We start from the raw sequence: 26,068 nt of genomic DNA, 5'->3' as shown, positions 1-26,068 counted from the left end.
GTCGGAGTTTCATATATAGATAGCAAAATGACATCACTGAAGTGTGAGAGGCAGTGTGTGACCCCTTCTAGGAGAAGGGGATGGAAAGAAATCACTAAATGAGAACCTTAGGAGAATGCCAGAAATGTTGCTTCTCTGTGTCATTCTTAGTTAAAAGTCCAGAAGAGATTCCTAGTATGGTATTTTCTTAATAGATCAAGAGTTCGTAACTAATGAATATATTAGTTGGTAGTAATTTTAAAAGGTCAACTTATGGGTGATAGTGGGCGATTGATCTACTGGTTTTATGTCATTAGTTTTCCTTTAAAGTTGAGGTTCTCTTTTTCTTATTTTGCTCCTGAACCAGAAGCCTCTGACTCTTTAGAACTTCTGTTTGAAAATTATTGCTAAGAAATTTTGGATTTTAGCACTATACTTTTGTTAACCTTTTGGACCAATTTGAATTAAGGAAGACCATATTACAAGCTCTGTACAGTGGACTAAATGCATACAGGAGGGCAAGTAGAAGCAGTCAGCACAAGATGTTGTAAAACCATGTGGTATTGCTGATGTGATTCAGGTTCTGGATCTTGTATGGGTGTAAGTAACTTAACTTTGTGGATCCTCTTTTCTAAAAGGAGGATACAGATAGTATCTACTATACCTGGCTCTCTGGGCTATTGTGTTTCATTTATGTGAAAGGGCTTTGCAGAACATACAGATGCGATAGGGACATCATAATGTGACTATCTTACTCAGTTGGTTAGGTTTACTTCTTGCTAGAAGAGAAAGATTTGGGGGGAGACTCTTTGAGCCATTATTTAACTTCTGGCACACAAATATATATCTATGCACAGTATCTTCCATTTGGGGGAAAAAAACCTCCAAAACTGTTGTTCCCTATTATAGCAGTTTAGAATGACCAAACATTTTCAAAGTTAATTTTGAAAGATAAGGTTGATTATGTGTAAGTGACCCTTTCAGATGTGTTCTTAATGCTTTGGTGTTAGCTGGGGACATTGAACTGCTTATTTTCTGATTTCAGACAGAGGACCCCAGTAAGTGCAGTCCACGATTTTGGGAGGAGCTCTTCCTTATGAAGGTAAACTTGATGGTATCTCTGGATTTTCCTACTAACGAAATTGCCTTCTCCTGTGTACTACATGCGACACTAAAATGCGCTCACATTAAATACAGTACACTGAAAACGTTACTAAAAATAATATCCCTTTTGTTCCCTTGGTAGGTGAATTTAGAGTACCTAGAAGGCAAGCTGGAATCTCTTGATGGTGAGGAGTTAATGAAGATCAAGGACAATATTAATTGCTTATTTCAACATTGTATCCAAGCTCTGGGAGAGGAACATCCAATTCGAGTTGTCAATGCACTACAGGTATATAGCTGGGTGACTGGGGAAGTCCTGTTTAATAGGGGAAAGGAGTTATAATACATCTGTTGGGACCTGAGGAACCTAAAATTGCCCTTAGGTATGAAGTTTTTTTTTCCCCTTTAAATAATAAACATCTATGCCATGTTTGTTGAGCCAGCTTCCTGGCTAAACAAATTGACACTTATACTAGTCATCTTGTTCATTGTATGATTTGATCTAAAGCCAAGACAGATGGACAGAATTCTTGATTATTTGAGGAAAGGAAGAGATAGAGGGGAAACTATGAGGTAGGGATAGTTAGTCTAGCAAAAATCAGAAGAGATTTAAAAAAAAATTTTTTTTTAAATTTTCGAGAGAGCGAGAGAGCATGAACGAGGGGGAGGGGCAGAGAGAGAGAGCGAGAGAGAGAGAGAGAGAGAGAGGGAATTTTAAGCAGGCTCCACACTCAGCACAGAGCCTGATGAGGGGCTTGACATCATGACCCTGGGATCACAACCTGAGCCAAAATCAAGAGTCGGACACTCAACCGACTGAGCCACCCAGGCACCCCCAGAAGAGATTATTCTTAAAACAGTATTTTCTCACTAGATCAGGAGTTCTTAATTTGAGGTTTCAGAGGGTCCTTGACTCCCTGAAGTTATATGTAATATTTTAGGTGTATGTGGCTATTTTTTTCTGAAAAGAGAGCTTTCGTCAGATTCTCAAAAGGGTCTGTAACTCAGAAAACATTAAGAATCATTGTTCTTAATGCTAAGTCACATATTCATGGGAAAGATGCACTGAATAATTATTTCTTGAATGACTGTTATGTGCCAAGCATTGGGATAATGGGGATACATTACAGGTTTCTTGGGAGCAAAGACTTCATTAGTTTCATTCAGTACTTTGTTCCTAGTGTATAGTACAGTGCCTGGCAAGTAGGACTTTAGAAGTAAATTTTTATTGAATGAATCATGGGCAAAATTTCTAAGTTTATAGTCCAGTAACTCTGGTGCATCTTAGATCAGGCTGAGTAGCTAGGGCAGTGATTGACAAGCTTAGAATATGAAGAATCCATGACAACATAAAGGATTTTATTGGAAATTTTGATATTATTTTTTTATTTTAGAGAAAGAGAGCATGCGGGTGGAGGAGAGAGGCAGAGTGAGAGAAAGAGAATCTTAAGCAGTCTCTCTACTAAGCACAGAGCCCGATGTGGGGCTCAATCCCATGACCCTGGGATCATGACCTGAGCTGAAATCAAGAGTTGGACGCTCAACCAACTGAGACACCCAGGCACCCCTGGAACTTTTGATAGATTGGGTTTAAGTTTCTAACTTCCTAGTTGGGCAAATCACTTTGTGAGCCCCAGTTTTCTCATCTGTAGATTGTAGAAATTACCTGTTGAGCTGATGTCCCAGAAAGAAGGACCATGTTTACCCTGTAGTTGTGTTAACAAAGTTAACAGTAGATTCTGCATTTTGGGTATTGCAGTTGTAGGGGTTCACTGAAAGCTGAAATGAAAGTTGGAAATTTTACTTCCTAGAATTGCAGTAGCTCACTATGGAGGCATGAATGGTAAACTGTTTTTAGTTCAGTGGAAGTAAATTGACATTAAGTCACTTGGTAACCCATAAAAATATAGTATATTATTAAAATGGCTGATACTTGTTGAGCTTTAAAAAGTTTCAGGCACTATTCTTAGAGCATTAATAAAGTTCCAGGGACTATTCCAAGTGTTTTAATTCTCATAGTTCTCACAACATCCCTATGAGATGGGTGCTATTTTTGTCATTCCCATTTTATAGATGAGAAAACTGAGGCACCGAAAAGTTAACTAACTTGTCCAGGTTTACACAGCTAGTCAGTAGTGAATGGAGATTATAATGAATTTAAGATTTTTTTTCATGTTTATTTATTTATTTTGAAAGAGAGAGCAAGCGAGCGAGCACGAGCAGGGGAGTGGCAGAGAGAGAGAGAGAGGGAGAGAATCCCAAGCAGGCTTCACGCTGTCAGCGCAGAGCTCAACGCGGGGCTCGATCTCACGAACTGCAAGATCATGACCTGAGCCGAAATCAAGAGCCAGTCGCTCAACTGACAGAGCCTCCCAGGCGCCCCATGAATTTAAGATTTGAAGCAACTGGTTGTTATCATATGGACCAAAATAACTTTTGTAGTTACTAAAAAATACTAAGAATTATAAACTAAAATGTAAATACGGTAATGAATTTTAAGTAAAGGAAAAAAGCTCCACCAATCCCATGACTCAAGCTCAAGAACTGTTGTTATTTTTGAATTCACCTTCCAGTCTTTGTCTGCAATGCAATTTTTGAAAAGACGATGACTAAAAAACAACAACAAAAAAGATGGCAACAATTTCAAGTGCTGTTCCTCTTTTAATGTCTGGATTTTGCACGTAGTAAGACTCCGACTGTTTTGAAGCTTAGAGTGATAGAGCAATTGAATGTCAGCTGTGTAAGGAGGAGGTTCTGAGGTGGCAATGTGAGGCGACAGATCCAGTGCCCTTCACGTTTTGAGACTTCCTTTCTACAAAAGAATTCTTTCTCTAATCTCTGCAGACCTTGTGTGCACTCATTCGAGGAGTCCATCAAAAGAATAAATCTACCTCTGGGTTTGACATCATCAACATGCTGATGGGCTTTGACAAGGCAGAGTTGTGCATGAAGGTGAGGCATAAGTTGTAGATGTGCTTGTGGATGGCTGCTTCTGACAGCTGTTTGCGGATACCATCTGTAGACAGTTAATGTACTAGAAGATTTGCACTCAGGTGGATAGAAGTGGTTGAATTTGTTCTTGAATTTGGATATTTTTGTTTTACAAATTTGTTTATCTGAATAGAGGAAAATTTGAAATTCAAATTTGAAGTATCCTTCCCCTGCAGGATAAAGACTGAGCAGTTTATTTTATGATTTGTATCATGTGCTCATAGGTTCTTAAAAACACTTATGAACTCAAATAATATATAACAAGGGTAATGTAATATACAGGGGTAACTTCAGTTCTAAACTTAAGTTTTCTTATTTACATAATGGCTTTACCAGAATTTTTATTTCTACTGTTTGACACTTTTAAAGTAATAGCTTTATTGATAGATAGTTCACATATACAATTCACCCTTTTAAAGTATGTAATTCAGTGGTTTTTTGTTTTAAGATTTTATATTTAAGTAATCTCTATATCCAACACCATGGGGCTCAAACTCACAACCCTGAGATCAAGAGTCACATGCTTTACCGACTGAGCCAGCCAGGCACCCCTCATTGAGTAGTTTTTAGTATATTCACTGTTAATTTTGGAACATTTTTATCACTCCAAAAAGAATACATGTTCCCATTAGCAGTCATTCTCCATTCCCCCTTCTCTTTAGCCTCTGGCAACTATTAATCTGCTTTATGTCTTTATTGGTTTACCTATTCTGGACATCTCATCTAAATGGAATCATACGTGGTCTTCTGTGTCTAGCTTCTTGCACTTAGCATAATGTTTTCAGGGTCCAACCGTGTTGTGGCATGTGTCAGTGCTTCATTCCTTTTTATGGCTGATACTTCATTTTATGAATGTACCACATCAAATTTATTCATTCATCAGTTGATAGACATGTGGGATATTTCAGTATTTTGGCTATTATCAATGATGCTGCTGTGAACATTCATGAACAAGATTTTGTGTGGATGTATGTTTTCAATTCTCTTGGGTATATACATAGGAGGAGAATTGTTGGGTCATATGGTAACTCTATGTTTAATATTTCAAGGAGCTTCCAAGCTGTTTTCCAAAGTTAGTATACCATTTTACATTTCCATCAGCAGTGTATAAGCATTCCAGTTTTTCCACATCCTCGTCAACAATCGTTTTTGTCTCTCATATATATATGTGTATATATATATGTATATATATATATTTTATGGGGGGTAGAAATATTTATTCAAATCCTTTGCCCATTTCTAGATTGAGTTATTTGTTTTATATTGTTGAATTGTAGGAGTTCTTTATGTATTTTGGATAGAAGTCCCTTATCAGATATCTGGTTTGTAATGTTTGACACTATCTTGAGTGAATGTTGTTTATAATATGAACTTTGAAGAACTAGTCTTCTGTCATTCTCTGAATTTGAAATAATCTATGTGACAAAGAATCCTTATAGCGATCAGATTATTTTTTACAAGTTATGAACATATAGTTGTAAGTACATGAAGACTTAGTACTTGGAGTCAGTTTTCCAAGCCTCTACTGCTACTATGTATATATCATGGTAAAATCTCAGATCTCACTCTCATTCTTGTAGTTCTCACTATTGTCTATATGCTGCTGATTACTAAGTCTCTATTGTTAGTCTTAACATCCTCTCATGAGGCTCAGAGTTGTATACTCTGTAAGCAGTTGCTGAATTTACCCACTCATACATCCCTAAAGTACCTCTTGCTTGATATCTACAAAATGGAACTCCTTATTTCCCCTTCATCTGTTCTTCCTCATTCATTCCCTGTTAGAATGGGCTCTCCTGTCATCTCAGTCACCCAAGCCAAAAGCTGGAGTCATCCTTGACTCTTCCTCTCATCTTTCATATCCAGATGATCACCATGTTCATCTAATTTTGCCTCAGTTCATATTTTTCATACCTGCCTTTGCTTTTTTTCCCCTACTGCCAGTGTCCCCATTATCTCTCACCAGAACCATTTCAGTGATGCCTTCATTCATTCTTTTGACAAATGTTGGTTAGGCTCCAATGTGCCAGGCACAGGGGATACACAGGCAAATAAGACATGGCAGCTTCTTCAGAAAATTGCTAGATTAGTCCTCATTTGTCTCCCTCCCTTCAGGCTTACCATCTTTAAATCTGTCATCCACACTGATACCACAGTGATGTATCTTACACTCAAATCTCTGCTGCTTAAAACCCTTCATTAGTTTCCCATCAATAACAGGATAAAGACCAAACTCCCTAGTTAGCTTTATATAGCTTTCATGACCTGCTCCCTATTTATTTCTCTAGTCTCTCTCACCACTGTGTTTCCCTCTGTACTTTCATAATAATAAACTACTTGTGTTCCAACTCCACACCCAGGGCCGTTTCATTCCTCATGTGTCTTTGATCATGCTATTGCCTGTCTAGAATTCTTTTCCTCATCAAGTTTTAATTAACTCCTACTGATTTTCCAAAATATAACCCACCCCTTAGGAGTCTTGGAATAGGTGACTTCTGAGATAATTCCCCTTTTTCATGTATATTTCTGTCATAGTAACCATTCAATTAAAACTGCTTATTTTTCTCTTCCAGTAGACTAAAAATGACTTGAGAGCAGAGGCCATTATCTAATTTTTCTTCTTGAATTCTTTGAAAGCACAATATTTAGCATATAGTAGACCTTCACCATATATTTGTTGAATTGAAGTAACTAATTTTGAACCTTCACTTGAGCTTTCAGCATGCTAAATCTTATTCATTCATTCTCCTCCTTCATTTAATGTAAAATATTTCTTTTCTTATTCCTTCTGTTGTAGCGTGTGAGGGTTTCATCTTTTGATTACATTGGGTCTGAGAGCTGGTTGTTAGTACAAGTGATATACTCTAGTCACATTGTCTAGTAGAATCGACCAAGGTGGACACAGCTAGTTTTGTTGGATAGTGTATACGGCCAGTGATGGCTAGTAGTGATATTGTCTCTTTGTTGTTTATTCAGCGTGCCTCCATCAAATGATATATTTTATCAGATAGTGAAACTTATCTATAGTTATTTGACCATTATTAATCTTTTTTAACCATTATTGGTCTTTAACCACTTTTTTTAACCACTTATTTTTTCCTAATGTAATTGAATTAATTTAATTGAATTAGTTTATTGTTTTTAATTTATTATTCAACCACTGTTATTAGCCTTTAAAAAATTTACTTCTATTAAACATTTAAAAAAATTTTTAGATTATTTTTGAGAGAGAGAGAGAGAGAGAGAGAGAGAGCAATAGCATGCAGGCAGGAGAGGGGCAGAGAAAGAGAGGGAGATAGAATCCAAAGCAGGCTCCAGGCTCTGAGCTGTCAGCACAGAGCCCAACACAGGGCTCAAACCCATCTACCATGAGATCATGACCTGAGCCAAAGCTGGATGCTTAACCACTGAGCCACTCAGGCACCCTTAACTTCATTCTGTTCTAAAGGTCATGAGAATGATAGGTTGCAAACATTCATTTGATGAAGTAGTGAATTTATTATTCTGTGCTGTTGTTCTAAAGCATTTTTCCCCAAATAGCTACACTTTGAAGTCTTACTTTTCTTTGTCTGATCTTGCAAGGGCTAGGCCTGAAGGAGTGATATGGTTGCTTCATTGAATGTTGTACACATTACCCTGTGTAACATAAACCCAGAGTTGGACAGAGACACAGTAGAGACGTTACTTGGTATGTTTTAATACTTAATGGATCTCTTTCTCAGAACTTGATGGAGAGTTTGGATTCATTGCTTTGTGCAGAAGGTTCTGAAAGTCTGAAGAGTTTATGTCTGAAACTTCTCCTTTGCTTAGTGACCGTAAGTGACCCATTTATATGTTTCTCTATCAAGGGTATTACAGTAGGAGCAAGCTTATTTGAATGCTTGAGCCCAAAGCTAGAAAGGAAAAGAGGAAAAAAAAATTCTCTGCTGGGGCATCATATCACTCCATTGCATGTGAATGTGTAGAAGGAAGTTAGATGAATGGGCTTTCACTTCCTGGAAGCTGCTCTTTGCAACCATTGGCATTTTTAGCCTATGGGATACATGATATTTCTCACTTTAGAGGTACTACCCCTGCAGAATTCTTGTCTTCTGAATTGTCAGAGTTGCTCTTCTCATCAGGTCTCATTTGGAAACAGTTTTTGTGATTCTGAATAGTTATTTGTTCTGATTTTGACATAACTGGAAGCTGGCCCGTACCTTCTAGTGGGAGGAGGGCGGGGTGTTGTTCATTTACTTCAAGTAATTCCTTTTCCCTGCCATCATTCAAAGTCTTCTGGATCATAAACTTCTTTCTGTGCATTTGAGGAATGAACCCCCCCCAAAACTGAAGTAAATGCTTAAGTGAGGGTGTGAGAGAAACAGTACATTCAGAGATTCGGGAAGTTTTAATTCGCTCATTTCTTACCCTTCTCGTGTCTGACTATTAAGGCTCTGGCAGCTTCAGAGGTGCTTATTAAAAGTCTACTAAGTATCTAGTAGAATGTTTTAACATTTCTGATTCTCTTAGATAGTGGGGGAGGAGTTATACTTGAGATAGTAGAGTGCCTCAGTAATAGCCTTTTAAAAAAATATTTATTTATCTTAGAGAGAGAGAGAGAGAACCAACGTGGGAGGGGCAGAGGGAGGGGAGGACAGAGGATCTGAAACGGGCTCTGTGCTGACAGCAGCGAGCAATGTGGAGCTTGAACCCCTGAATCATAAGATCATGACCTGAGCCAAAGTCAGATGCTTAACCGACTGAGCCACGCAGGCGCCCCTAAAAAGCCTTTTATTGCATTTAGGTGACAGATAACATCAGCCAGAACACTATCCTAGAGTATGTGATGATCAACAGCATATTTGAAGCAATTTTACAGGTAGGTCATTTCCCCCATCCTCTCTTTCTCTTTTGGGCAAACCGCCTCCTCAAATCTTCTCTGTCAGCATTCCTAGGAACTAGGAGTTAGCACTCATGCATTTCTGGTTCATGTTACAGATACTCTCCCACCCCCCAAGTCGCAGGGAGCATGGGTATGATGCTGTTGTCCTCTTGGCTTTGTTGGTGAATTACAGAAAATATGAGGTGAGTGGGCCCCTTAATGGACACTTACAATCTTTCTATAATCTTCCTAAGTGTGGCCACTCCTAAAGGACTTTAACATAGAAGACACGTTCTTGGTAAATGGTATATAGATTAACTTTGATTAACCAAATTCTAAAACTTCTATATTAAATGCTTGGGGCAGAGGGTATAGCCATTTAAAGGAATCCCGTGGTACAACTTCTAATGAAGTGAGTGAATATCCCTTAATGTAGTGGTTCCCAAACCTAGTTTATCATTGGAATCACCTAGGAACTTTTCAAAAAGAAGAAATTTCTGGGCTTTACTCTGGACACACTGAATCCAAATCTCTTGGAGGTAGGAACTGGGAATCTGTTGTTGTTGTTGTTGTTCGTGGTGGTGGTGGTTGTTTTTTATTCTCCTGTTGAGTATGATGATTAGCCAGGATTGGGAACCACTGACCTAACACATTTGTTTTGAAAGATTGGACTTTTGTATGTTGGATTTCCTTAATGCGGTCCACTTGTGTAAGTATCACTGTTGGTCTGGGAACTCTTTTTGATTTTAATGGGGAATTGAAGACAGAGCCTTACTCATGTCAGTTCTGGAATTCTCTTTGTTCCTGAGTTAATCAGGGACAGATTTACAAGTTTTTGAGATGAAGAGCAGAACTCAGAGATTTGTATTTGATTTTATGCCTCTACCTGATTCTTCTTAAAAGGGAGAACACACAGAAAAGGAAGGTGGGGCTCACGGAAGACCAGGGGCCTCACTGGGGATTGCTTTGGAGGGATAGGGAGCATTTGGCACTGGGCTCTGGACACTAGGGGTTGAACCCAGAATCCAGGAGCTGCCTTGAGGTAACCTGACTTTCTTCACTTAGCGAGTAGCAGTGCTATGAGAAATGAGCCAGCTGGAGGGAGGCTTTTCGTTTGTGAGCTTCTGGATCCTCAGTCAATGATTTTCTTTTAAGATTTCTATTCTTGTAATTTAATTTTTAAAAATGTTAATTTTTAATTTATTTTTAATGTTTATTTTTGAGAGGGAGAGAGAGATAGAGCACAAATGGGGGAGGGGCAGAGAGAGAGAGAGGGAGACACAGAATCTGAAGCAGGCTCCAGGCCCTGAGCTATCAGCACAGAGCCCAACACGCGGCTCAAATCCACGGACCACGAGATGATGACTTGAGCTGAAGTGGGATGCCCAACTGACTGAGCCACTCAGGTGCCCCTTAAATGTTTGTTTATTTTTGAGAGAGAGAGTGTATGTACGGGAGAAGGGGAGAGGGGCAGAGGAGAGAGAATCTTAAGCAGGCTTCATGCTCAGTTCAGCACGGAGACTGAGGTGGGGCTTGATCCTCATGATTGGGAGATCATGATCTGAGCCGAAATCAAGAGTCAGACACTTAACTGACTGAGCCACCCAGGCGCCCTTAAAATTTTTTATTTTTAAGTAGTCTCTACCCCAGCGTGGGGCTCAAACTCACAACACTGAGATCAAGAGTCACATGCTTCATCAACTGAGCCAGCCATGTGCCCCACTTAGTGATTTCTGAGATGGTTCTTAGTCAAGTCAAGAGTGATGGGTAACAAAATCTGGAGCTTATTCTATAAGCTTATAAAGGAGAAGTATGGAAGAAGGGGAGGCTGTGAGAAAGGAATACTTAAAGAGGGACTGGAATGTGTGGAGCAATGTTACTGTGTTAGGGATCCCAGGAGTTGATTGCTTTAATTTTCTTGGAGTAACTTACAAATGGTGTGTGGAGCTACTAATAAATATGTAATGTATCACCAACACCTGTTTTACTGGTGATCTGGGGGGGTTGGCATGGTAGCCATTTTGATCTCTGTCATGTGTAAAAGCCACTGTGGCCTTATTACAATAGCAAGAGAAGTAACTGAGGAAAAATGCTGGAGATAGTTAATGAAAGTTGAGTTGTACGTTATAGGAAAGCGCCCTCATCAGTAATGAATATTTTCTGAACATTCTGCTGGATGCAGGCCAATCTGAGGCAGTGGCTTGGTTTCTCTAAATGTGAACTGAACCCTGGCTCAGCCCAGTAGGGCTCTTTGAAATGTCAGCCTGAAAAATTAGACAGGGACAAGGAACTAGAGAAAATCATATTTCTGGAGTGAGGTATGCATCTCTAGTCTGTCAGAAGCCTCAGAAGAATTAGTATAGTAGGCAAGGGCAAGCTAGTGGGCATAATTTATCTGGGCTTTGCAGCTTTTGATAGAAGTCACTCATCAGAAACCATTAAGGAAACCTAGTGACCATGGAGCAGGAAGGTTTTTGACAGGCACATGAGGAATTCCAGATGAACATAGCAAAACCAAAAGCTGGTAAAATTTTATGCAAACTAGTATGAGAGGATGCATGCTGGGGAGGACAGATTCTAGCTACCACCACAATCCATCCCATGATGGATAGGGAAAGTTGCAACCTTTTAGCAAGGTGCAGAGGGCTCCAGGGAGACTGGGCACCCACCTAAACGCAGAGAAGGCAGATAAGGTTGTTGGACTTAAGGAATGGAAGTGATGGAAAAGACATCATGTAGTAAATGTAAATAATTCTTCTTCCCCTGAAATAGTGCATTCCATTTTTGTTATTTCATCTAAGGGGATAGAAGAGGTTCCTCCCCACTCCCCCCGCAAAAGCCAATGAAAAATGATGGGTATGGTTTAGATCAAATAAAGGCAGAACCCTATTAGAGTGATCCTGTATAGGCTCACAGAGTTTGTAATTCTGTCTTGTGGATGAGAAGTAGATTGCTTTCAGTTTAAAAAACGTGACCAGCGCAACAGGCATATAGTGTTAAGGAAAATCAGTATCTGGTAGAATAGAAATTTTCACAGCATTAAGATCCTGGCCTTCTCGGTTTGCCCAGTCTCCTGTAATGACGTGACTCAGTCCCCAGTTGGATATGATGTTTCCCAGAAATTACAGACTTGTTTATTGTCCAGTTGCAAATTGATCCTTCTCGTTTTTTTTCTTAAAGAGTTTTCCTTCAAACATGATAAAAATGTTGAAGAAGCAAATACATAGTTACCGATCATGTAGCCCTCACCGTATGCTAGATACTATGCTAAGGATTTTACATGTCTTAATTCATTTTTAAGTCTTATGGCAACCCTGAGAAAGAAAATATTGTCCCCATTTTGAAGATGAGGAAGTTGAGCTTATGTTAATAAAGGTGCCTAATTTGTCACAATTAGTAAGTAGAGGAGCTAGAACCCAAACCTTTGCTTTTAGCCACCTTCCCTTTTCCTCAACTGCTAAAGATCGGTTGTTCTTGGTAATCAGATGATCTTTATTATTACCTAAAACTGGACTTTTGGGACGGTGAGTGACAAGGACGTTTTAAAGATTATGCCAAGAAACAGTGGCCTGCTCCTTCTAGTGTTGTTCTCTTCATTGTGGCATCTCTAAGTCAGCCTACTGCCAGTTTCTTTTCCAAGGACCCACTTGCATTGGACCTTGTCTGACATCTGCAGCATCAGCAGGATTTGACTACTGGTTGTAGGAAGCAGTGTAGAGAGCCTTCCTCTTTCAGATCAAGTGGCAAATGGAGTGGATTTTACCTCCTTGGGTTTTGTTGTAGAAAACATTGTAAACATTTGGGCTCTTAAGAAAGTAAAGCTGTCTCTTTTTCTATTCCCAGTTGACATTCAAAAGATACCCTCAGAAACTTGATTAAATAAAGTCTATGTGGGGGGTTTCCAAGTTTCTCAGTGATGAGTTTTCTTGGGTGCTGTAGAAACTACCAATATTGTTCTTTGCTTCCCTTGGGTTAAAATTGGTGGCTGATCTAGGTGAGGTCTTTCCTTACATCCCTTGTGTGGGATGTTTTTAAGGTGAGCAGGTCATTGGTTTTCATTCCACTGGTAGGATATGGCCCAACTGCATAATGAGTTTAAATATATGTCCATTTCCATATGCTGCCCAGCTGAGATTGGGTCTGGGAAAACTCAAGAAATCTTCCAATGTTGTAAGTGATGGGACAATCATTAAATCCCAGTGTTCTGACCAGATTGTAGTTTGGGTAATTACATCTTTTTTTTTTTCAGTTCCCCTGCAGTGTTATTTGGGTATCAGATCCATAAATGGCCTCTCTGGCTGTTAAGCAGCTGCCACTTTCCACCCCCAAGGTGGCTTTGTTTTACGGGTGGGTGAATCAGTCCTTGCATATAGTTTGTGGAATGGTTAGGGAGCCTTTGGGATGAGACTGTAAGTTAACAACTTATACATCTGTGCCTTATGGCAAAGAAGCTTTTATGTTCCCCCAAGACTGCTGTCCCTATGGACTCAGATTATTGGTAGGATAGGACGAAATGAGTTTTGTGGAGTGTTCACTTCTTAGAAATAAATAAGATGGAAAGAAGGGAGAAGTGGCAGACATAGGCCTGGACCGATCCAGCCTAGAGGAAAATGCAAGTAGAACAGAACTGGTGTGTGTGTGTGTGTGTGTGTGTGTGTGTGTGTGTGTGTGGTGATTGCCCATGCACACTGAGAGATTTACTGGAAATGGGGGGAGTCAGTTGGCAGAATGGGTTTGATCTGGGTATTAGGAGCATCACTACAGAGAGAGGGCCTTATAGAACCATTTTTGTTAACACTTTGTTAAATAACTAATGGGTTATTAACTAAGTCAACTCACCTTGAATCTCTTCTCTTATTTAACAGTCTGTGAATCCTTATATTGTGAAGCTGTCTATCGTGGATGATGAGGCTACGCTCAATGTGAGTATCTAGATCCTTGTATGTTGTTTTAAGTACTTATGTTTGTTTAAGTACTTGATATTTAGAACAGAGAGCAGAGAGCTATTGTGTTAATTTCATCTGGCTATAAAGAGGGAATCGGTCTTTTCCTTTTAGAGCATCAGTGTGACTATTTTATTGTCTTTAATCTTCTCATCATGGAAGGAAGGTGTGAAGAGACGTTTGTTTGCTAATCATGATGAAATGGTTGGTTATGTTTCATGTTACAGTGTGCTGAGGTTGATGATCCTATAGAGTCAGTAAGTTACATTCCCAAGAATAAGAAGCCTTAGATGATATATCAAATCACCATGATGTATATACTTTAGATATCTTACAATTTTGTATGTCAGTAAAGATGAAATAAAAAAAGAAAAAAGCACGGTGAGGCTTAGAAGACTAACTAATGGGAGATTCCTTCTTGTAGAACTAGCTAGATGGCATTTGCAGCCCAACTTGGTGAAGCTGAAGCATGGAGGATGGTCTCTGTATCTGTTACATATGTCCTTGAAAGTTTGGGATTGAATATCTGATCTCTGACTAAGGGAGGAAGAAGATGACCAGGTGTCAGGCATATTGCCCTCTTCATTCTTCTAATTTATCTTATGAAAAAAAAAAGCACACCTGATTCATCCCATGGCCTTACTTGATCTTTGTGTCATGTTTATTAGCGGGTTCTAAAGGGAAAGTGGATAAGAAGATGGATGCATCTTCCTGGTACCTTCCTGTTTTCCTGTGGCCTGAAAGAGAGTGGCTTGTCTCTAAGCACCTTCATTTAGCGTGAGACTCATTGTCGCTCTTACTGTGACTGTTTTAGAGACATGAGAGCTTTTTGTTTGAAGATTCTAACTTTGTCTTATCTTTTGAGGTGAAAATGATCCCAGTGAAATTGTCAGTGATCTGGGCTGCTCTGTTTTGTGCCCCCCACCCCCTTGTTACTCTATTAAAGTAACATTAAGATAGTTAGATCAGGAAAATCTGGACCCCAGGACTGTATTTAGTGTTTTCCCTGGCCTGGCATCACCACCAGTCCCTTATTTCACCTGTGCTATCCTTTTTCTTTCTAGGGAATGGGACTTGTGATTGCCCAGGCTTTATCTGAGTATAATAGGTAAGTCCACTGTTCCAGAAGGGAAGGGTCTAATTTTCGTTTGAATTGGTTGAGTAGAAAACAGGTTTGCTCCAGTGCTTGGGTGAATTTCCCTTACCTATCCTAGAAGAGTATTCTTAGATTTAGCTTCTGGTAGACATATTTGCTCTAAGCTCAGCTTGATGGCCTTAGCAAAGGTTGTTTTTCTTTCTTTCTTTCTTTCTTTCTTTCTTTCTTTCTTTCTTTCTTTCTTTCTTCCTTTTCCTTCCTTCCTTCCTTCCTTCCTTCCTTCCTTCCTTCCTTCCTTCCTTCCTTCTTTCCTTCTCTCTTTCTCTCTTTCTCTTTCCCTCCCTCCTTCCCTTCCTTCCTTCCTTCCTTCCTTCCTTCCTTCCTTCCTTCCTTCCTTCCTTCCTTCCTTCCTTCCTTCTTTTTGAGAGACAGAGCATGAGCAAGGGAGGGGCAGAGTGGGAAAGAGAGAGAATCCCAAGCAGGCTCTGCACTTCAGTCCAGAGCCTGACATGGGGCTCAAACTCACAAACCGTGAGATCGTGACCTGAGTTGAGACCCAACACTCAGACGCTTAACTGACGAACCACTCAGGTGCCCCAGCAGGAGTTGTTTCTAATACCAGGGGGAAAGTAGCCACCAGGTTAGTGTCATCTTTTATTTAAGCAATTAGACACATTTTTTTTTTTTTTTTTTGCAACGTTTGGTATTTTATTGCAGGGTATTTTAACTTGTTTTCCAGCCACAAGCAAGCTCTTCCATTTAGCGCGATGTATCATACAAGTCATTTTCTATGTAAAAAAGATTACGAAGCACCACTTTTTTGTACACTTAAAAAATAAATAAAAGGAGAAAACATATTGAATTAGCTCTAGTTTGGTGGATACTTCTTTTTCATCAGGAATCAACCGCAGCTTCCCAGAGTCCCTGTCTTTTCTGAGGGCTCTCTTCATTGATGCTTGTTTTCCCTTTTGCTTTGGATGAAGAAGGATCTGGTATTCAGTGAATGGAAACCAGAAGTGTTCCTAATCCTGGCAAGGGCCAGGCAGTATCTTTCTTGTTCCTCTCCAGACTTTGCTCACACACAATTGGATGTGGAATTTCAAATCTGCCCCATCTCCACAAATAGTTTAGCTCACAGATTTCCCTCCTCTTCCTTCAAAAACAAACAAGATTTTCACTCTACAGCCTTAAAGTAATTTCACTGTTACACTTTTCAAGTAATAGTCTGTTTGGGAAATAACTGGATCAGCCATATGTTAGAGCAGTTTCGCACGTTTGCAGCTTGCTTTCTGCCTCTCTCCCAAAGTAGCCAGGCATTTTGATACATTCCGCCTCAAGAGCAGAGGCATGCATAGCTTGCAGGGGAGACTGGAGTGGCTACATTGTCATAATGCTTTTGTTTTCTGGAGTCACTGAATTCAAAGAGTGCTCTGCCCTGATTATCTAGAATGCCAAGGATGGAGACATACTTGATAAATAATACTAAAGTTGAATTTAGTTATTTTTGTTCAGGCAATATAAAGACAAGGAAGAAGAACACCAGAGTGGTTTTTTCTCTGCTTTAACAAATATGGTAAGTCCGACTTGTTTTTTCTGTCTTGCTCAGCAGTCTTAAGGCGTCTGCAGGGGTAGACAAATCTGTATTTAGAAGTTCAAATGTTTGAGATGATGGCATGATGAGGGGAGAGTGGCTTAGAGCAGAGTTTTGAATGTTTATCTTTGAGAGAGAGAGAGAGAGGGAGAGAGAGAGGGCGGGTGCAAGCAGGGGGAGGGGCAGAAAAAGGAAAGAGAGAGAGAATCTTAAGCAGGCTCTAAGCTGTCAGTGAGAAGCCTGTTGCGGGGCTTTATCCCATGAACCATGACATCATGACCTTAGTGGAAATCAAGAGTTGGATGCTTAACCAACTGAGTCACCCAGAAGTCCCAAAGAACAGATATTTTTGAGAGCTGTGTCTCTTTTATTGATTCCCAAATCCAAGTGAGATAAGGAAAGGAGAGCTCCGATTGCTCTGGGATTGATTTTTTTCAAATTAATTAATTCAGTTTTATAAAAGCTAAAAAAGGGTACACATTAAGCCAGACTTTTGCTTCCTGAAGAGCTGGCTATGTTTGAGGACTGACCCTACAGAATATTGAATAGCAAAGTTTAGATCTGAGCCCAGCCCCGAGTGCCCCTTGGCTGTCTGCTGTGGCCACTTGATCCCTCATAGCTGGTCCTGGAGTTGAGGGATTGATGCAGTGGATTTGACCCACTTATCTAAAGATTTAATGGACTGAGAGGTCCATAGTTTAGGAAAGTTACTGGTCCATTTTGCAAGACTTCTGAATAAGGTTTCTCAACCTTGGCACCATAGTCATTTTGGGCCAGGTAACCTGGGACTAATATTTTTTTATTTCATTTCATTTCATTTCATTTCATTTCATTTCATTTCATTTCATTTCATTTTATTTTTTAATTTACATCCGAGTTAGCATATAGTGCAACAGTGATTTCAGGAGTAGATTCCTTAATGCCCCTTACCCATGTAGCCCATCCCCCTCTCCCACAACCCCTACAGCAACCTTCTGTTCTCCGTATTTAAGAGTCTCTTATGTTTTTGTCCCCCTCCCTGTTTTTATATTATTTTTGCTTCCCTTCCCTTATGTTCATCTGTTTTGTATCTTAAAGTACTCATGTGAGTAAAGTCATATGATATTTGTCTTTCTCTGACTGACTAATTTTGCTTAGCATAATACCCTCTAGTTCTATCCACATAATTGCGAATGGCTGGGACTAATTTTGTTTAAAAAAATTTTTTTTTTACATTTATTTATTTATTTTTGAGAGACAGAATGAGACTTATAGCACAAGGCGGGGGAGGGGACAGAGAGAGAAGGAGACACAGAATCTGAAGCAGGCTCCAGGCTCCGAGCAAGTGCTCAGCACAGAGCCCGACACGGGGCTCAAACCCATAAACCATGAGATCATGACCTGAGCCGAAGTTGGTCACTTAACCTACTGAGCCACCCAGGTGCTCCTGCTGGGACTAATTTTTAAGAGATAAATCTCGCAGGTCTTAGAATCTAGGCAGATTTAGAAAGTCTTTCTTCTTGGACATTAGTATTCAAGTGATCAGCTGTAGGGCAAGACAGTTTTTGAGTTCACTGCAAAAAATAATCATCCATCTATCCCCGAAAAGGCAGCTTTTCCCCCTCAATGCCTGTCATCTTCCCTTCTTCTTTCTTAGAGTCTACTCTCAGAAAAGGATCTGATAAGCTCTTTAACTCTGAAGCATAAGTGAATAAAGTTTCTCAGAGGTCAGAGCAATATGAGCACTGTGTTGGTATTTGGTTAAATGAATTGGATATAATTATACTGCTCCCAGGGATCCTGGCCTTTTAGCCAGGAAGGAAAATTTTGTATGAAACAAAGGAAGTTTGAGCTGCATAGTTTGGGAGCATCAGTAGGCAGATGGAAAAGTATTTTTAGAGGGATGGGCATCTTTCTCAGTGCCTCTGATATCACACATATTGGAGATAGCCTACTCCATTTACTTCTTTGGCTGCCCTGCCTACAACACAGACTAAAGACTTTATGATCTGAAAGTGGGTCTCACATAGACATTTCTGGTCTGAAACCCAAATATTCCTCCAAAGATGGCTCTATGTTGGATGAAATCAGTGTGCTTTCTGTGGTGTTCTTTATAAGTTAGTTTCTGACTTCAAATAAGCAACTTTTGAGAAAGATGCAGAGTGACAAGGAGGTCTAGGTTACCATTTACTTGGTGTCAGCGGTTACTGAACTTACACATTGAAGAGGAGAACTGGACCAAAGTCCTGATTGTTCTGTTTTAAGGCCCCTTAAGGAAAGACAATTTAGTGGAGTTCTTGTGATTCTTTGAAGATCTTTAAAGTGGGCTGGTTTTCGTCTGTAGGATGGGTGGGCCAGTTCCCTGTTCCCTCAGGCTGCAAGCAGCTTGTCCTTTCACTGATTTAAAGGCTTCTCCGGCACAGAGCCCCTTTCACATTTCCCTGCTATAAATCTGCAATTCCTCTTTCCTTCCACAGGTGGGCAGCATGTTCATAGCAGATGCCCATGAGAAAATCTCAGTACAGTAAGTGGCTGACATTCTCGTGCGGTGACTTGAACTCTAGTGTGGGCTATCTGGCTGGATAGGAGTGTGAAACGTTACCTCTTGTTAATCTTTTATGGATTCAAACTTTTATGGTGATTTATCAGATGTTTCTTGGGTTGTAAACAATAATGGACCCTTAGAAACCACTCCTTTGGACATGTCTGTTGAGCCCTAAGAAGCTGAAAAATGGTTCTCAGCTGTCTCTGGAATGAAATGAAGGGGGGCTAGGTGTCTGAGCCAGTTAAGGACTTAACTGAATTGGGGTAGAAAAATGAGAAGGAAAGTAGGGAATGAAGTGAATAAGAACTAGTCCTAAGGAATTAAAATTAAAGCCCTGACTCCTTGCCTATATACCCTTTACATAAACCCAACAAGGAAATAAAGGGAAAATTAGAAACTCAAAGGGATTGATAATGAGGAACTTGGGTGAAATTTTATCTTGTTGGTCATAGTGTTTTAACTCTTCCACTATAAGAGCCTCTCCAGTTTGTTCTCTTTGTTTTCTTTCTTTAGAACCAATGAGGCCATCCTTCTGGCACTTTATGAAGCTGTTCATTTAAATCGCAACTTCATCACAGTGTTAGCCCAGGTTGGTTATATTAAAAACTCCAATCCTTCTTCTCCCTGAATTTCATACAGATTCATTCCATTGAAAAGCCTCGCTGGCTCTGCCCGTTTAACCCCTGCTTTGTATTGGTAAGTGGTAGTAACAAAGAGTTGCATTAGTTGCCTCTGTGTCGGGTTGTCCTCAATTATGTATGTTTCCATCTAGTGCTGAAGCGGGTCTGATAGTATGCAAAGTCAATGGTTTTGACCAGTCTACTAATTCATTTGACCAGTTTACTGATTCTGTTAACCCAGACAAGTTGAGATTACTTCATTTTGCTCACTGGCAATTCCCATATGGATTTTCATGTCAGGCTTTCTGCTTCCTAAACCACTGTGGAATTGCAACTAGAGATAAAAGAGGCCAAGTCACTTGTCTTATTATTTCACCAATTTCCTGAGTACAAAAGTAAAAAGTATCGTATCTAGCATAAGGCTAGCTGTTAGGAGAAAAAATGGTCTATGCGTATCGAAAGCAGGAAGTCACAGGATCCTGAGTGCTAGGTCACTTCCTAGCTTGGGATGTCTTCGGTAGTTGGTAGAGAGGGACTAAAACAGGCCAGGAGCTCAAGTGCTGGCCATGAAAGCTGTCTTTAAAAATTGATAAAGTGTTTGTATCTTAGAGTCAGAATGTTTAAAATATGTATGCAGGTTTCTTTTAAAAGAACGTTTGTTTATGTTTATGCTTTTTTCTGTCTCAAAGGGCAGATGTGTATGGATGGAATCACTGATTGAGTTTTATTTAACAACAACAACAACAAAATGAGGCCATGCTTAAAAAGTAGTGTGCTGGTTTAGGCTCTGCCTATGAGGACACTTATTATTTATCAAGACTGAGAACATGAGAGATTTTATCCACCATTCTCATTATGTTTGTCTGCTTTCTGGTGTCTGTCACTGATGTTAAAGGAGGGATGAGGAAGGTGAAAGGCTGGAAAAGCTGTTGGGGAGGAGAAGGGAATAGCTGCCACTCAGCTTAATTCTCAAGAGCTAATGTGACAGAGGTGGCTAAGGAAGGTCAGGGACAGAGGAGTCATCTGTTTGGGTCCCAGTGGATGTCTCCCCCATGTCTCTGCTTCCACAGTGTACACTCTTATTGGTTGTGGAACAGGGAGACTGCTGTCTGCTAGCTCTTTTTATAACATCTCTTATCCACTTGCTTCGCCTGTACTTATTCGTCAACTGTGTGGTCATCAAGACAGTCTATGTATGTGTTTTAGGTTGATCTGATGAGAGGAGTCCTTTCCCAGGTTCAGTTAGGACTGTAGATGCCCTCTTTTTGGTAGAATAATCTCAGGTATTTGTTTACCCCAGTTTTTTATTTGCATGGTTCTGCAGAAAACTTATGTAATGGGAACTTAGTTGCTTAAAGAAAACTTGCCCACAGAGCTTCTTATTAGAATTTAGCAAGCATCAACAGGAATCACGTTCTCACGGGAACTCAATGCAGAAGCGGTCCCTCCTCAGTGAGCATTCCATCTAATTATGACGCCAGGAATACCAGAAAGACTGTTGTGGGGAGGCTACTCAGAACTAGGTTATGTCTTTTCTTACCTGCTTCTGTTCTCTTTCAGAGTCATCCAGAGATGGGCTTGGTGACAACCCCTGTCAGTCCTGCTCCGACAACCCCAGCCACACCACTTGGGACCACACCACCCTCCTCTGATGGTAAACCCACCACCTCATGTTTTCTTGATTAATACGATCTTGAATCTTTCAGGGTGAGTGTAGCTGTGTTGAACAAAGAACACAGTTGTTAATTCTTTCACTTAAGAAATTGTCTGAGGTGATATCCTTTAGGACTTCTGAAGCTCCAATGGAAATTTTGGAAAAGACAGTCAGGTGCTTTTCTCTGTGTTAGAAGCCTGTCCTCAGGAAATGGTTGTAGAATCATGGAGTGCTAGATCTGAAAGGGACCTCTGAGGTCGGTGATGCCTGTCTTGCCAAACTCTCAGGATACTTGTGAGGCTCTGATGAGATACTTTATGAAGGTCTCTCTGAAATAAATGTAAGATAGTAATGTTATCTCATGTTACCATTGGTCAAATGAGGGAATTGAGGCCAGAGAAATAAATGGTTCACCTACTGTTAGTGAGAGTTGAGACTAAGATCCAGGACATGGGTCAGGGCAGGGACCATGTCTGTTTTGTTCACTATTGTCTGACCAGTGTAGTGCCTGGCATGGTCACTGCTTAGTAAGTATTAGTTGAGTACATGCATGAGAAAGTGAACCCTAAGATATTTCTTACTGATATGTGTCTGCCAGCACTCACAGGGGGAAAATATCAAGCTTTGAGTGTATTATAATTGGAATTTGGTGGGTATTTAAGACTTCTACCCCAACCCCCCCCCCACCCCCCACCCCACACACGCACACAAATTTCCACTTTATAAATTTTATGGCTGGAACTTAAGAAAAAGGTAGCAGGAAAGAAGTTATGAATTTTGCCCAATAAGCTTTGTTGTCACCTGAGTGTGTTTGATAGAGTACATTAACCTAAAAATAACCTTTGTTTAATACTTGATGTTTTACCTGAAATGTTTACTGAATTTTGGGTAAAGAAATATAGGAAATCCAGCTTTGATCCTTTCTTTGTGCCTCTCTACTGTCTGTACGAGAAATGATCTTGTTTGATCTGCCTTTTCTCCTTGAAATTTTCATATAGCACCTGTGGCAGTAGCATTTCAAGGTAGTAAAAGTGGTGTTGGTACAGAAGAGTGTCAGGAAGGTGCCATTCGTACTCAGGTCTATGGTAGCAAGTTGGATCTGTTTGGAACTGAAAGCCAAATTCCAAAATATCTTAGTGAGAAGGAGCAAGTAGTAAGGATTGCTTACTTGTCTTTGCTTTTTCAGGTCACTGAATAATCCAATGGAAATACTGTTCTTTCTCTTTAAGGACGAAGCCTGCCTGGTTACCATGGATATCAAAAGCCATATATATATATATATATATATATATATATATCCATATCCATATATCTGAATTCCATGTGATGTTGGGGTTTGGATGCTTCAGAGAACTGCCTTTCAAACTGTTCATTGTGAACATTCCACCCACACACTTGATTATGCAATGGCAGGATTTGTGCTTACTTACCTACAACCAGTTGAGCTTTTATTTTTTCTAGTGGGAAGATGGAGTCAGCCCACTTTCAAATGACTGTCTCCCTTGTCAGAGGCTGCTGGGAAGAATTATGAAGCCAAAGATCAAGGAATAACTCTTCCTTAAGAAGGGGGTTTTAATTTATGAGGGATTTTATTCTATTTCTTCTATTTTGTCCTTTTTCCTCTCTCCTAACTCATTTCCTATCTATAGGGATCCTAAGCGTTATAACCTTGTTTCCAGGTTTTTGTCTTTAATTATGTATAGTGGTGCTCAGTGGCCCAGTTATATTTAAAGGTATGTCACTGAAGCCATTATTTTTAAAAGCCAGGAGTTTAGATGTAACATTTGTTCCCAGCTCAGACTTGACATTTGACAACTCAGCCTTGGCATGAGAGGACTTTCTGGTAAACTAAAAATACATATACTTCTATATTTCTGCATATTACATAAGACATTTTTCCAGTTACTGCTGTGTGTGAGTGGGGAAAAAAGTCCCACTTACCAGTTAGATTCCTCTTTGTATTGGACAAAGGAATGATTATGGGCTCTGAGCTTCAAAATAGGCTTGTAGTAGTAGTCTCAGGTCATTAACCCATAACGTGAATTAAGACCTTTTAGTATTTGAACATAAAAATATATTTGTCTTTTATTAGTTTTGGGAGGCTGAACTGTGGGAAAACAGCCAAGGATTGGACATGCTAATTTCTTCTCATAAGGCTTTCTGTTGTGCTTGTTGTGTGTTATGGAACCATTATATGCAAATGTTTCCCATTGTTAATAAATGTCCTCAGCATACATCATAATAACTCCAGAAGGATCCACTATGGTTGTGAATACATATTATGAGTAATATCCCAAACTCAGCTGAGTCTTCACAGGTGAAAATACTGCAGAAAGCTATAGATTTTCTAGCTTGTCTGAGCCATCATGAGCCTCCTTTTGCTTTTATATTATGTCTTAGTGTAAAAACAGTTAACAAGATGTCTAATTTAAAGTCTTAGAAACTTGATATATCTGCATTAAGACTGTTCTGGGGCCATCTGACTGGCTCAGTTGATAGAGCCTGAGACTCTTGATCTCAGGGTTGTGAGTTCAAGCCCCACATTGGATGTGGAGCCTACTTTAAAAAAAAAACAAAAAACAAAAACAGAAAGACGATTCTGTGTGGGTTAGCCCTGGTTTGGTCCCTCATTGTTCATTACAACTGTGGCTCAGAGAGTGGGGACAAGGGGTAATTTCTCTTGGAAATAATAAGTAGCTGGGTGTATAAAACTCAGTTTCCAGGCTATCCCAATCAATAGTGTCCGCCTGTTTTCAGTATTTCGGTATTCTTTTTCAGGTTCCGTTTCGGGGGGCCGGGGCAGGGGAAGAGATTAAGGAGTAGAATTTGCATGTAATTCTGTCTTAACTTTTTTCCCTTCCATCTTGGGTATTTCTAGCCTAAAGTCTTATTCTTAAAACTGAGCAAGATTTCTCCTTATTAGGAATGAATTGTCATTTATTTTAAGCAGGAGACTCATCAAAGCAAGGCTCATTTATATTCAATACAGATCTTTCCCTTAGGTACAAATCAGAGTGCCTTTAAGAAGGGCCCTGAACACTTTTGGGTTACTTGACGCTAAAAGCAGAATCAAAAGACCCTTTTTAGGATGTTGGGAGAAAAGCACTGTTCCCGGAGACCTGCTCTCCTATATTACAGGAAAGGTATTGGTCTTGGGACCAATCATGGGAGTAGGAAGGGCTCTAGAGGCCTAGGAACAGTAGCTAAGGGTTTAATGCGAAGCACTTGGTCCTCCCTCTTTCGTGGAAAAAGTTTATTTGGTGATTTTTTGTCTGCTGGCAAATTGGCTATGTAAGTAGAAGTCTTAGAATATGTTATAGGCTAAATACATTTCATCTGTTCTATTCCAGTTATAAGTTCTGTGGAACTCCCACTGGATGCAGATGTACAGACCAGTAATCTACTCATAACCTTCTTAAAGTACAGCTCGATTGTCATGCAGGACACCAAAGGTAAGGCAGGCTACTTCGGGGGCTCAGGAAGCAGGAGGTGTGGCAGGCAGCTACTTAGCTAGAATCAAGGAGCAGCATTAATACTTTGAAACTTTGGATGAACTGTTGGGGCCTCCTGTACAGGGTGATGGTCCTGATTACTGGAAAACAGTGATTTCTCACTGCCAGATGGCAATTAGGTGGTGTTGGGAAAACCTGGAGCTGGAGGGGGAGTACTTCAAAAATAGAACAGGAAAAAAAAATTGGTCTTTACAAAAACTAGCAAGTGATTTTAGCAGATTTTGGTAAGTAGATGCAAAGTCTATTGTGTGGGAAGGGGAGGGATTAGCATGCATCAGGGACTTCCCTTTTGAGGACAAGAATTGGAAGCATCAGCTTGTGGTGAGAATTTGTGGACTATTATACTGAGTACCGTAGGAAGAGGTGAGATTGAGAAGGACAGTGTTCCTTAACACTTAAAACAGAAGTGTCCTTACCCATCTAGAGATGTAGAGTGGAAGCAGGAGGGGAGTGGCTGTAGGAAAAGTTTGAGTTTGTTGTCTCTGGTCTCCTGTTCTTCATCTGTTACATCTACAGTCTTTTAACTGGTAGTAGGGAAGGGTAATAGTTGGGCTAGGCGTGAGAGGGGATTGGGAGGAAACCCAGCAGATTCTATCCAGTATGTATCTCAGTCCGCTCTGAGCGGAGCGGCAGAGATGGTTGGTGGGCCTCTGAGACTCAGCGGGTGAGATCTGGCAGGCCAGGATAACAAGACTTTTGTGTATTTATGTTTCCTGGGGCCCTGGCTTCTCCTTTGTGGAGGGAGATAACCTCTTCCTTTCTCTAGAAATGTCATAGCAACCACAGAAAAGACTGTATAGATGGGACCCTGCAAATGAACTTGTAGCTTTGCTTGCTATGTAACAGTGAACTGAGGCCCGTGGAACTTACTTTCAGCTCTAATGATGTTATAAACTTCTTTGTCCTGGTCACTTCGTCGTACATAAAATAGAAGGCAAAGTTGAGGGCAGATTAATGGTAGCATCGTGGTCTCAGGCTGTCTCTCTGAACTCAGGCTGGGATTGTTCTTGCCAACAGTCAGCCTAAATACGGCAAGGGGCAGTGTTAGGTATGATGGAGAATTAACATCAAACATGGCTCCTGTGAGACTGAGGGAGTGAGGAACAGAAGAAGAAAAATGTCTCCTGTGCTACATTGGCCCAGCTCTTGCTATCTGTTAATCCCCTGACCTTCTGTATGCCCTGACTGATAGG

The 26,068-nt window shown here is 40.2% G+C and overlaps 1 protein-coding gene across 1 annotated transcript in view; it reads left to right on the top strand.

The window, feature by feature from the left end:
• The window catches only part of ARMH3 (armadillo like helical domain containing 3), a 175,519-nt gene that overhangs the window by 14,963 nt on the left and 134,488 nt on the right, over positions 1–26,068 (top strand). Inside the window, exons 3-15 of the mRNA XM_043597329.1 lie at positions 1,025–1,081; positions 1,226–1,372; positions 3,928–4,035; positions 7,797–7,889; positions 8,858–8,932; positions 9,052–9,138; positions 13,801–13,857; positions 14,943–14,986; positions 16,487–16,547; positions 19,022–19,068; positions 19,603–19,678; positions 21,270–21,363; positions 24,714–24,815. Of these exons, the coding sequence (XP_043453264.1) occupies positions 1,025–1,081; positions 1,226–1,372; positions 3,928–4,035; positions 7,797–7,889; positions 8,858–8,932; positions 9,052–9,138; positions 13,801–13,857; positions 14,943–14,986; positions 16,487–16,547; positions 19,022–19,068; positions 19,603–19,678; positions 21,270–21,363; positions 24,714–24,815 (1,048 nt within the window). The remainder of the gene's footprint in view (positions 1–1,024; positions 1,082–1,225; positions 1,373–3,927; positions 4,036–7,796; positions 7,890–8,857; positions 8,933–9,051; positions 9,139–13,800; positions 13,858–14,942; positions 14,987–16,486; positions 16,548–19,021; positions 19,069–19,602; positions 19,679–21,269; positions 21,364–24,713; positions 24,816–26,068) is intronic.

This window comes from Prionailurus bengalensis, chromosome D2 (assembly GCF_016509475.1).
Source record: "Prionailurus bengalensis isolate Pbe53 chromosome D2, Fcat_Pben_1.1_paternal_pri, whole genome shotgun sequence".
NCBI classification, from domain to species: Eukaryota; Metazoa; Chordata; class Mammalia; order Carnivora; family Felidae; genus Prionailurus; species Prionailurus bengalensis.
This window is presented reverse-complemented; position numbering and strand designations above follow the sequence as displayed.